This window comes from Zeus faber (genome assembly GCF_960531495.2).
Source record: "Zeus faber genome assembly, chromosome: 5".
NCBI lineage: Eukaryota > Metazoa > Chordata > Actinopteri > Zeiformes > Zeidae > Zeus > Zeus faber.
In genome coordinates, this window is record NC_137192.1 from 29,758,419 (window position 1) to 29,770,918 (window position 12,500).

At 51.0% G+C, this 12,500-nt stretch overlaps 1 protein-coding gene across 1 annotated transcript in view; it reads left to right on the top strand.

The window, feature by feature from the left end:
- LOC307230392 (histone deacetylase 7-like) overlaps positions 1-12,500 on the top strand; it is a 50,288-nt gene that overhangs the window by 32,601 nt on the left and 5,187 nt on the right. Inside the window, exons 16-23 of the mRNA XM_080000750.1 lie at positions 798-905; positions 1,202-1,257; positions 2,359-2,446; positions 3,213-3,332; positions 5,443-5,540; positions 10,492-10,610; positions 10,831-10,964; positions 11,291-11,375. Coding sequence (XP_079856876.1) covers positions 798-905; positions 1,202-1,257; positions 2,359-2,446; positions 3,213-3,332; positions 5,443-5,540; positions 10,492-10,610; positions 10,831-10,964; positions 11,291-11,375 — 808 coding nt within the window. The remainder of the gene's footprint in view (positions 1-797; positions 906-1,201; positions 1,258-2,358; positions 2,447-3,212; positions 3,333-5,442; positions 5,541-10,491; positions 10,611-10,830; positions 10,965-11,290; positions 11,376-12,500) is intronic.

Consider the following 12,500-nt stretch of genomic DNA (forward strand, 5'->3'; position numbering starts at 1 on the left):
ACGGAAAGTAGGAGTTTCCCCAGCGAGATGCGGCGTTATCAGCAGAGGTCAAAGTCATCAGTGCGATGGCGATCAGAGGAATGTTTCCAGCCCAGCGCGGACCAAACCTCCACCCGCAAGTCAGGTCAATTTTATTGCCACGGGATAAGCTGCCGAAATTATCTCCATACAGTACGAGACATTAAAAACAGTTAAAAAACGGAGACGGAAGGGGGACGTGAAACAAAGGGACAGAAAACCGGAGGCGTTAACTTATCAGACCTAAAGTACGACGGGTAAAAAATACTAAGGAGGAGAAAGGTTCAATATTTCATTTAAAGAGTCTTAAAGTGGGACCAGCGTCACATCCGCAGCAACATGCAGGCACCGCACGCACCGCACGCACTGCACGGCACAGCCTCACATGTTGTGCGGCCTCTCGGGGCCCGGGCGGCCGAGGATCCGTCCGCTCTGCGAGGACGACGGAGGCTTTGTTTGAGCATCTGCCTTTCATGTATCATCTGTCGGCCATATTATTAATACCACACCACCGCGCGCGGAGTCCAGCGCTGCGCTGTAAATATCATTCCGGGCCACGGCTGCCAGCGCTGTCTCTCTTGCGCTTGCTTTCATCAGCAGCACGTTGGAGAGTGTTTTTCTGTCTCTTTTTGTTTGTTTTATTTTGCTTGTCTCTTTTAGCCGTCAGCCATCTTCTTGTTGTCGGTTGGGGAGGGGAGGGTGGGGGTTGTTTTTTTTTTTTGTTGTTTTTTTTCAAATTCTTTCCTGATCACCGTCTCGCCTCGCTCCCTGACCGGCAGGTGGACAACGACACCGTCTGGAACGATATGCACACAGCCACGGCGTCCAGGACGGCCGCCGGCTGCGTGACAGACCTGGCGCTGAAGGTCGCGCAGGGAGAGCTGAAGGTGAACGCGCTTCCACTCAACCCCCCGCGGCGTGGAAACGCCGTCGTACGGGCGGTGTTTTGCCATAGCAACACCGCCCGCAGGACTCATAAGGCTGACGAATAATGACCCTCATGCTGCTTCAGCCACATGTCACCGATGGCATCGATCTGGATGCACATGTCTGGTTCTAAACCGTCCGTCCCTGGTGCTGTAGTCACTCTGGAATCAACAAGATCTTGTTTTCTTTCTTTCTTTCTTTCTTTCTTTCTTTCTTTCTTTCTTTCTTTCTCACTCGTTCTTTCTTTCCTTCCTAGAATGGTTTTGCAGTGGTGAGGCCTCCTGGACACCATGCAACATCCTCCTCTCCACAGTGAGTACAGTAGAACACGCTTACACACACACACACACACACACACACACACACACACACACACACACACACACACACACACACGCACACACACACACGCGCACACACGCGCGCGCACACACACGCGCGCACACACACCCACACACATTCTCACAGATATATCAAAAGCAAGGAGAGCTCTGGAAACATTTTAAATGATCAAATACACTTTTTTTTCCTTTTTTTTTAATAAAAAGCTGTGTTACCTGCCTGACACCCGAGGCAAACTACTTTCACTCCTCAATTTCTGGAAAGCATTTAAGTTTGTGTTTAAGTGTGTGTGTGTGTTTGTGTGTGTGTGTTTGTGTGCGTGTGTGTGTGCTCAGCAGCGCTTGTCATTAGATATTTACGGCATGATAATGACTGTTGTTGATGAGGGGAGGTTTTGACGGCTGATATGATGAACCTTCCACGCACGCTCGCCCAGATTTACGAGCCGTGCTGACACGGCCGACGCGTTCGGCATTCCTCCGTTGTTTATGTTTTTTTTTTTGTTTTTTTTTGTTGTTGGTTTTTTTAATACGTCAACACCCCCCCCCCATACCTTTGCTGCGAGGATGGGAGTCGTGAGTTCACATCTCGCCCTTGAAACCACATTTCTTGCCAGCATCTTAAATGGATAGAAGATGGAGTCGGTCTGTTTTTTTTCTTTCTGTTTGCCTCAAAAAAGTCTGGGGAGTGCGGAATGGCTCGTCAGCATAAAAATGTCTGTTATGAAATAGAATTTTTTTTGTTTGTTAGCATTTGGGAACGACTTACAGAGCAGCTCAGGGTGAATTTACCCTGTCGCAGCAAATATTTAGATTCCATGCACAAATTGAGGTAGTTCCTCGTGAGTCGATAATACCACCTTGCCCGCTGAGCGTAACGGCACAGGGATCGTGATTAGCCGGACTTAAAGTCGACCACATGACTCCCCCTCTGGATGAGCGTCGGGGATGAGCGCCGGTGAAATGTCACTGAGATTTATTCGGCCCGCGTGGCTCTGCCATGATATCATTGTGGTCGGGACGTCCTGATAAACACATGTGTCGCCCCGTGCGTCTGGCTCTGTGTCCACAGGGGCTTCTGCTTCTTCAACTCCGTGGCCATCGCCGCCAAGCAGCTCCAGCAGAAAGTCAACGTCAGCAAGGTCCTCGTCGTGGACTGGGTGAGGAGGACACCCCGCCGACAACGGGCCGCGCTCCCACCGCACCCATGTGGATCGCTACGCATGCAATGCGCTGAGTTTGCTTTCGGAAACTCTGTACCGAGTGTAGCCCCCCCACCCAGCACCCAGGGACTCAAAGGCTGAAAGTACACGCATTCAAATACAAACACACACTGTGCAGACATGCAGAGGTGGAAAATCCAGGTTCAGAAGGTCAAATTCCAATCCGGGTTTTGGAGTCAACCGTGTGGACTTGCTTGTTAGAATCGACCCAGAGGTACAACGTGTGAGTGAATGCGCTGATCAGTGCACGGCTGGAGCAAAAACATTGCAGGTCTTTTACTTTCTGGACCTGGGGATTTCCACCTCTGCAAACATACACGCTTCCCCTTCACATACGCACAAATAATACAAACAGCAGTCGTACAGATAGGAATTTAGCAGCTGGATGAATTGTCTCTGTCCTTATTGTGAGCATGTAGATAATATCTGTTAGACGTGTTTGCTACAGGCGCGGAAAAGCTCAGAAGGTTTAACAAGCTTGGCTCTCCTCGCTTACTTGCCCCATCCTTCAGACGAAAACAATATTTGCTCATTTTGAAAAATAGAGCAAAGTATCAAAAGAACCTGTGACGTCTAGATCGAAAAATGGCAAAATTACAGCGAAAGGGAAATGACGCAGGATCCCCCAAACTTCATTTACAGGTAAAAATGTTGCCAAAGCCTGGCATTCTCCTAATAGCCCTCCTTCTCGATCGATGTCTAGGATGTTCACCACGGCAACGGCACCCAGGAAGTCTTCTACGATGACCCCAACGTGCTCTACATCTCTCTGCATCGCTACGACCACGGCACGTTCTTCCCCGGCAGCGGAGGTCCTGCTGAGGTGGGTGGCGCTCCGCTGAACTGCGGCTCAAACGGTGCCGTTAAGGACGCAACAAGATGGCGAAAGCACCTCTTAACAGTCGTGCAAAGGAATGCCATGTTGGCATTCTCAAAAGGCATATCAGCTTTTTAATATACGAGTTGGAGGAAAAAGAATTGCAGAATCAGTGGAAAAATGGGTTCTGGCCTCCACTGTGCAAAAAAAAAAGATGCCATTGTCGCTCCTGCATAATGCTGAAGTATTAGAGCGGTTTGGTGTGTCTAAAATGAATAATCAGAGAGATGGATGGCATCACCAGTCAGACAAAAGGAATTCGCCCACCTTTTTTCCTTTCGTCATTTCCGCAAAGCCTCTTGCAAAACAACTGCAAAACAACAATTCTCGGATTCAAAGCCCATGCCACTCAGCCACGAGTGTTTGCAAAAGATTTATTTGAATGAATTTGTTTTGGAAACACAATTGAACGAAAGTGCTTTTATGAGATAAACGTGCAGCCAGATATGCACAGGAGTGCTGCGTTTCCACGCTTGCGTACAGGAAATTCAACAGCCTATGACTCCCAATTGTGGTCTTGCCGCAAACCAAGTGTGATGAAAATTCCCAGTCAAATGAATTGACAGCAGCCATCGGTGGCATCAAACATCCATTCAAGCCCCCCTCCCCGCCTCCCTTTCTCCCGTCCCCCCGGCTCCCCAACAATAATGAGGATAAAATAGTTGATGTTTTCCCATAAAATCTCCCGATGGGGGAGGGGGCATTAAACGCGGCGGAGGCTTGGATGTGGCTTTGCCCTAAACGGCCCCTCGACCTCCGTAGCGCTGTGTGGTGGAGCGCTGGAGCCGCGCTGTCCCCCGTGTAGGTATAGAACGCGCCATGGGGTCGGACCGTGATGTCATAGCTGTTACAGGGAGCACCGAGCGCTGAGGCCTAATCCACTCCAGCAACTCATGAAACATGAAAGAGAAAGAGAAAAAGGACCGAGAGGGGCGCAAGAGATTTGGAAGAAAGAGCGAAGAAATGTGTGCGTGCGTACGTGCGTGCGTGCGTGCGTGTGTGCGTGCGTGTGTGTGTGTGTGTGTGTGTGTGCGTGTGTGTGTGTGTGGGTGTGCGCACGGGCGCGTGTGTGTGTGTCGTCTGCATGTGCTGCCGTGTGCATATGGGTACATTACCAGTTGGCAGAGGACGGAAGGCTCATGTGTTTCTGGTTTACCCTGTGAACATCCCGTCCGCTGAGAGAAGAGTGGAGTCAGACGCTCTGCAGTGCAGATTAGCATTCTCGCTCAAACACACACACACACACACACACACACACACACACACACACAAATACACACAAATACACACAAACACACACACACACACACACACAGACACACACACACACACACACAAACACACACACTAAGGAAATTACCACGCCTTGTTGCCAAGAGTGTGTCAGTCAACCTCCTGATTCTCCTCTCAACCTGACACATTGACTGATGATGAAGGGCTCGGAGAACAGCTAAATAGCTGCTAGCCCAACTACAAAGGCTGAGGCAGGAATGTCTTGGGCCGTTCCTTCCAAGACCCGGGCCTCCAGTCGTCCTCTGCCTCCAGTACGCGAGGTCAAACCAAGGAGAGATCCCTTGGCTCCGCGTGGCATTTTAATAACCGCTCTAATCTGAGAATATCGGCAAGTGGCAAATAGGGAATAAGTCCCAATACAGCCGTAAACCATTTTCTGGGATGAAGCTCTGTTGTGGCTTTTGAGTGATTTATCAGCCCATTGGCAAATTATATATAAAGTCAAAATGGAGGGACAGGGGTGTTGAATTAATAGTCATCCGTCTTGCATTTGGGAATCGTAATCACTCTCTCGTGTTGGTGAAAAATACGCAGTCGCTTTTGCTCCAACGCTGTAATTTTGCTTTTGCAACAGCGGTGCTGATTTTGTGAACATTTGACACAAATCTGTCATTGCTGCACGGTTGCCCGGCTCTCAGCGAGGCTCGCTGTAAAGACTACGCCACGGCTGAGAGTCACGTCAGACACGTACATATCCAAACCGCTGAGAAAAGCTCCCTCTCTCTCTCTCTCTCTTTCTATCTCTCTCTCTCCCTCCATTCAGATTGGTACCGGGGCGGGCAAGGGCTTCAATGTGAATGTGGCGTGGACCGGCGGCTTGGAGCCTCCCATGGGCGACGCAGAGTACCTGGCTGCTTTCAGGTAAAAAAAATAAAAAACACAATATGTTTTTTAAAAAGCCTCCAAAATCGGAGGTCAAACAAGTGGCGTCCGACGGCAGAGTGCTCCGCGCTCGCACTCTGCGTCCAAGCTCGTCACGTCACCACAGGAGCTGCGGCACCAGCGGTTGCGTTCTCATGATTCACCAGCCATTTCCTCACCCTCCTAATGCCGCCGTTCCGCTTCACCCCCACCCCCCCGCCCGCGACCCGCTCCCGTTCCTCCGCCACCTCTTCCCGCTGGGTGGATGTGATGTGGGTTCCCGCGCTGCGCTGCGGCGAACTCCCGGGTGTTTCCGTCGGCAACGCTGGCTCGCCACCAGGCGATTAAACGGCATGTGAGGTCCGCGCGGCGCTGCAAGCGCCGCCGCGCAGTGGGTGGGCCCCTCGTCGCAGGAAGGATGCTAATGGACGAGCCCCGCTGTAATCCCCCCCCCGATACGCCGCCCGGTGCGGGATCGCTGCTCCTCTGGAGGCTATCGGGGTGGGTGGGGCGGAGGTGGAGAGGGGGAGGGAGCGCTGGCGGTGCGCCGTGGTTTCGTCCGGGGGGACGGAAACCGTACGCGACGGCGCTCTCCCGTCCCAGCCTCCGCCGGCCGCGCCACCGTCCCTCCGGCCGGCACGGCGGGGCTCTCTGTGGGCTCTCCAGCGCGCAGCTTGAACGTATTCGTTTTGCCCCGTCTCTCGGATGCGCCGCCGCAGATACGGCACCGTACATGACGTTCGCACGGAGCGAATTTAATGCATGGTGAACTCATGTTTAGACCCGGAGTCTGGAGTGCGGTGCCAGTCCCGTGATTTAATTTAGATACAGGATTTTTTGGGAGAGCAAAGTTTTCCAGACTTCGCTTCTCTCTCTCTCTCTCTCTCTCTCTCTCTGTCTCTCTCTCTCTGTCTCTCTCTCTCTCTCTCCGGGATGTGATAGATAGCCGGGCCAGAGTGTGACTGCCGATGATGTGTGTCTGTTTTTGGGTGTGTATTAGCGACACGGAAAATATTGTGGTCGAGGATATTGGCAGCGCGGTGTCATCGGGAGAGGGCTCGACGCGGCGGTGACTGTCACGGCGCTGTGTGTGTGTGTGTGTGTGTGTGTGTGTGTGTGTGTGCAACTGTGTGTGTGTGTGTGTGTGTGTGTGTGCGTGTGTGCGCGCGCGTGTGTGTGCGCGCGCGTGCGTGTGTGTGCGTGCTTGCCTCAAAGTGCGTCTGCGCGCACACCCGTCAGAGGGGGACCACTCAGAAGGTCAGCGTTCTTTGTCAGTCTAATCACCAGTAGCACGGCGGCGCAAAACACACAAGCACTCGCATGTGCTGCGCTTCATTTCTGTGTTTTGGGGCCGTGCATGGCGGCGTGCTTGTGCGAGCGCATGTTTGCGTTTGCATTTTTTTTTATTTATTATTATTATTATTTTTTGAGCGAGAGAGAGAGAGAGAGAGAGAGAGAGAGAGAGAGAAAGGGCACAAACACGGAGGGTTCCTGGCGTGGCGTGGCGGGAGGGGGATCAGAGAGGAGGTAGGGAGGGGGAGGGCGGGGGCGGGCGGGGGGAGGTTGGGGGGGGGGGGGGGTCGGTGGGGGGGGGGGGGGCAGGGGGTGCATTGTTAGAGAATCCAAAGGCGGCGTAATTAAGCCCAATGGATCCCAGATGGCTGGCTGTCAGTGACGTGAGAAGAGGGACGAGCTCCTAATAGGAACCAGACGCCTCACAAACGCCTTTGAACTGCCGCAGAGAGCGAGCAAGCGAGCGAGGGAGAGAGAGAGAGAGAGAGAGAGAGAGAGAGAGAGAGAGAGAGAGAGAGAGGGAGAGAGAGAGAAAGCGAGAGAGAGAGAGAGCAAGAGAGAGAGAGAGAGGGAGAATCAAACGCCCCCATGAGCCGTCTGCGCTTGCTAAATCACTGGCAGCGGCAGAGTGAGGATGAGAGGAGCAGGGGAACTCGGGGGAAGTGGTCCCAGGGGAGCAGGGGAGAAGATATGTGCGGGCGTCACAGTCCAGATACGTCCCGGCCCTGATTCCTGCCTCTCGGTGTCATTGGCTCGCGTGTAAAATACGAACTGCCGATGCACTAATCAGGAACCTATGCGCTGCAAACAAACATTCGCACCTGAGCGACGCCGGTGATTCGACCACCAACGAGCTTCCAGGTCGTAAAACAACGCGGCCACTGCAGTTGGCTACCGACCAGCGGCGCTTCCAGCAAAGTGATTGGAGCTGAGGGAAATGGATGAGCCGTCTTATAAGCCAGCGCACTTAGAAAAGGGTGTATATTAACAGTTGTGTTAAGGGAACATTTTTTAAGTTAAACCTCATTTTTCAGTTGCCCCCGCGTTCCGGCCGAATCTCGGCCCCTGGTTCCCAGTGATCAAAAAATAAGGTTTAGGTTCGGAAACACAGGGGAATGAAAAATAGTCAGACCGTGAAATAAATTTCAATATATAAGCGTGATTTATTGTCGGGATTTACTTACGTTGCTACACGAGATGAATGCCCTTTTTTTCGCTCCAGAACCCATAAAGGCTCAATGACGTTGGGCTCAGGTGGCTGGGGAGGGTCATGGGAGGCCATGGGCTGCACGCTGGCGTCCACGAAACCGCTCTTGGGTTTGTTTAGCGGTGCGCATGGCGGCATTATCATCCTGGAACAAGGGAACATCGTAAGGGAACAGCGTTTGCACCTGGTCTTGTAAAATGCCCTCATAGTCCTTGGCTGTTAAATGACCACGCGGGGGTATTATTGGACTCAGCGACTCCCACGAGATGGCTGCCCATAATATTATGGATCCCCCACCTTGTTTAACAGCAAAAGACGTCGCGGGCTGAGGGCGTCCTTTGGCTTTCTCCAAAACATGAACCCGTCTGGATTGAGGCAATACGGTGAAGGATGACTCATAAGAACACATGTTTTTTTCCAGGTGCCCAGGGGTTCAGGTCCCGCGCCGCCTACACCCCGGTCACCCGCCCGCGCGTGCTGGAGAAGGGGTTTCCGGGGCAGCTTTCAGAGATCCTGGTTCAACCCCTGCGACGGTGTTGGAGGCCGAACTTTTGCTGTATCGATACGCTGGGGCCCCCGCGCCGTCGCTGTCGCTGAGCCGGTGACCGCCAGGGCCCTTCCGCCGATGCGGCTCGCTCATGCGGTTCACGTCCGCGTGCCGTCGCGTGCCGTCGCGATGCAACGAAATCATTCGCGTTTTTTGGTCGACTGGGGTCGTGCCGCCCCGGAAGGTCCGCGGATCAAGATGCCGTCGGGCTTCCTTTCTCGCCGACACGCGCGCCGCTAATTGGTGACCCGCCTCGCGTTGCCGCGGAAGCCGGATTTATAACCGCGATTTAATTGCTGCCTTCTCATGCGGTGTTTTCCCTTATTCCGTCCACCCCCGCGGAAGTCACGACCGTGTGATGTTCCTTATGAGAGCATGTGCGTTCCACACTGTGAGTCTCACGGCCATTCATGTTTATTTCCCGCCCGTCAGGTTTCCAGGACGATCAAACCTCCCTGTTGACACGTCGCTCGGCGCGGGTATCCCCCGACGCCTCGTCGGATTTCTGCGTCTATTAAGCGTCCCTCGCGTCTTCATTGGAACAAATGAGGACGACGAGGAAGCTCCTGTCGGTGGTAACCCGATATATCAGCCGCCAAGGCAGACGTCCAATTTCTCCTCCCCGCGTCGGGCTCCCGCGTCGACTGTCGCGACTGTTTGCAAATGTTTGATGGTGAATGCCTGCGGTGGTACCAAATGCTAAATATCCCGAATGTAAAATGTTTTCTAATTTTTAAAAGCCTTCATGTTTTTGTTGTTTTGGTTTGGGGGTTTTTTTCGCCTCCTGTTGCCACGTTACGCAACACGCCAGCCTCTCTGAATCTCACAGAATAGGAAGTCGGGACTGTTTAAGTTTTATCACATTAACTTATAAAAAACATCAGCCTGGGAACCAGCCGGATCTGCCAACTCATGTTTTATTTGCTCTGGCAGATACGTCTCCAACCCCCGCCGTTCGAACCCGTTTCAACAAAAAAACATCGAAAATACAAACACACCATTTTTATTTGTTTTATTTAGAAGAACGGGGCACGGCAACGCGTGGCGGGAAATTGCGCCCCGATTGCTCCCTCTCCGTGCGTACTGGAGAGGGCGCATGGGGAGCGGCGCAAATTTGGGGGTGACTGTTGAAAACGGGGACATTTTAGTGTTTCACAGATATCTGTCGGGACTCGGCACACACGGCCCGAAAACCGGGACCGTCCGGTCGCCATGCGCCGCGTAGCGCGTTCCCCTTGCTCCGATTGGTGGTGGTTCTATCCAATGGCGTCCAGAGACATTTGAAAACGCCCCTTGAAAATCGAAAAACAAACTGAGAGGTTCCAGAGTAATGCGCGTTTGTGAAGTGGTCTGGGCAATGTCAGGCTGTAATAAGTTCCAGTTCAAGAGGTTATTTGTCACATCCATATACATACGGTCATACATATTTGCAGCGAAATGTCACGACTCCCGGTGATTACGCACAATAAGCTGTATCAGCTCTAAAAATACTAAAATGTGCTTAATCGACATAAGAACATGAACGTGAAAGCAAGGAAATGTCAAATGTGTTGAACCTCTAATTAATTCTTTAACATGGGATTTTGAATATTTCATGCAAGCATCGCAGATAGTTAGGGCTAATATTAATAAATAAATAAATCTGAAAATAAATAAGATGAGGCTTTATGGAATTTCCTTTCCCTACTCTCGGTATTTGGACGTGTAGCCCAGTGCTATATAAATGTAAGTTATTATTATTATAATTATTATTATTATTATTATTTATTTATTATTTATTCATCTTCTTCTTATTATTATTATTACTATTTATTATTACCGACGGGCTTTACAGTGAGAAATCTCCTCCGCAACAGTTGACGTCCCAGCGGCTTCACACAACGTTGTCCGTCCCCTCTCTCCAGGACCGTAGTGATGCCCATCGCACACGAGTTCTCCCCTGACGTGGTGCTGGTGTCGGCCGGCTTCGATGCGGTGGAAGGACACCCGCCGGAGCTGGGCGGCTACAAGGTTTCGGCCAAGTGTGAGTTCCAGGCCCCTGGCGGCGCCGCCCGTCGCCGATCGTTCACAAAATACACAACGTCTGCTCGCCGAGACGAAACATCAGGGAGGGTCCGGAGACCCAGAGGATGCAGACTGAGACGCAAATGAATACAAATCATGCCTTGTTATTTTGGTGCGTACCGATGGGTAGCACTTATCTCAACTCTCTCTTTCCGTGTGTGTTTTACACGTCGTGCCAGGTTTCGGATTTCTGACCCGTCAGCTGATGTCCCTCGCCGGCGGACGCGTGGTCCTGGCGTTGGAGGGGGGTCACGACCTCACCGCCATTTGTGACGCGTCCGAAGCTTGCACCAGGGCGCTGCTGGGCCTGGAGGTGAGGGGATCCCGTGAGGATGCTGTCGCGTTTGAAGGCGAGGCGAGGCTGGGTTCAGGGAGGAGAACGTTGCCACGTCCCATCTTCTGCTTCCGCTCCGAGAAGCACCGATGGGGTCTGGCGATCTGCAGCGGTTGCTTGTTTTTCCATTTTGTCACTCTGGTCTGTTTCAGAGTCTGTGAGATTTTATAACTTCAAGGTCCCAATTCAGCCATGATCAGCGTGCGTGTGTGTCTGTGTGTCTGTGTCTGTGTTTGTGCGTCTGTGTGTGTGTGTGTGTGTGTGTGTGTGTGTGTGTGTGTGTGTGTGTGTGTGTGTGTGTCCAGGTGGAGCCATTGGCCCAGTCCATCCTGCACCAGAAGCCTTGTGGCAACGCTGTAGCGTCTTTACAGAGAGTCATCCAGGTTCAAGGTGAGAACAGTGTGCCCCACCCCCACACACACATACATCTCTGTAAAACTTGTCCCTCATCAGTAGAAAGTGAGTCATTACCATGCATTGTTCATGCATACATCATACAGTCATTTCAAATGCAGTGTCACTCGTGTGACAAAGAGTCTCCAACATTTAACATGAACAGGATCGATTGTTTTCAATCCATTTTCTTTCCTAAAGCTTTCTGTTTAGCAGAATCGGAAGTCCAAGTATTTTACAGTTTTACCATCTTTGTTTTTGGAGTATATACAATTATTTAATTTATTTTTATATAATGATATAATATAGAATTCCCCTCCTTTCTTGATCCAAGCACCTCACAATTTCACCATGTGTTTCCAGATTCTGGTTGTTATTATTATTATCATTATTTTAATTATTATTATCATTATTATTATCATTATTATTATTATTATCATCATCATCATCATTATTGTTATTATTATTATTATTATTATTATTATTATTATTATTATTATTATTATTATTACTCCATCCCTGTCTCCCATCTTTCCTTTCAGTCCTCCACCAAACCGGATGCACACATAGATAGACACACACACACACACACACACACAGACTCACACACAGCGTCCCTGGCTCCAATTATCTTCAAACACTTCTCTGGCACACGACCTTCACAACATCCCCTCCTGATTGCACCCAAATGTTATCCAAACCCAATTAGATTAATTAAAAATATTTGCAAAGCCGCAAGAATGTTAAACCCATAATTTAGGCCTAGGCTGAAAATATATGTGGGATGTGCAGTTGGAACATACACACATACAAACGCACACACACACACACACACACACACACGCACACGCACACGCACACACACACTTGCAGTTGCACTTAAGTGGCCACACACACAAAAAACACACGATGATTGATTTGCCTTCCGCCACGTACTGTAGCACACACGCATGTTCCTAACCTTGTGTTGGATTACTACACTCCAGTGTACGTCGCTGAAGCGCCGATTGGAATCAGCAGACTTTCCTATTACACACTGAGAGCGATGCACTTGTGATCAGAACGCTGGAGCCCAGCCCCGAGAGGACACAGCGAGAGCACATTTTCTACAGCCATCCCTCT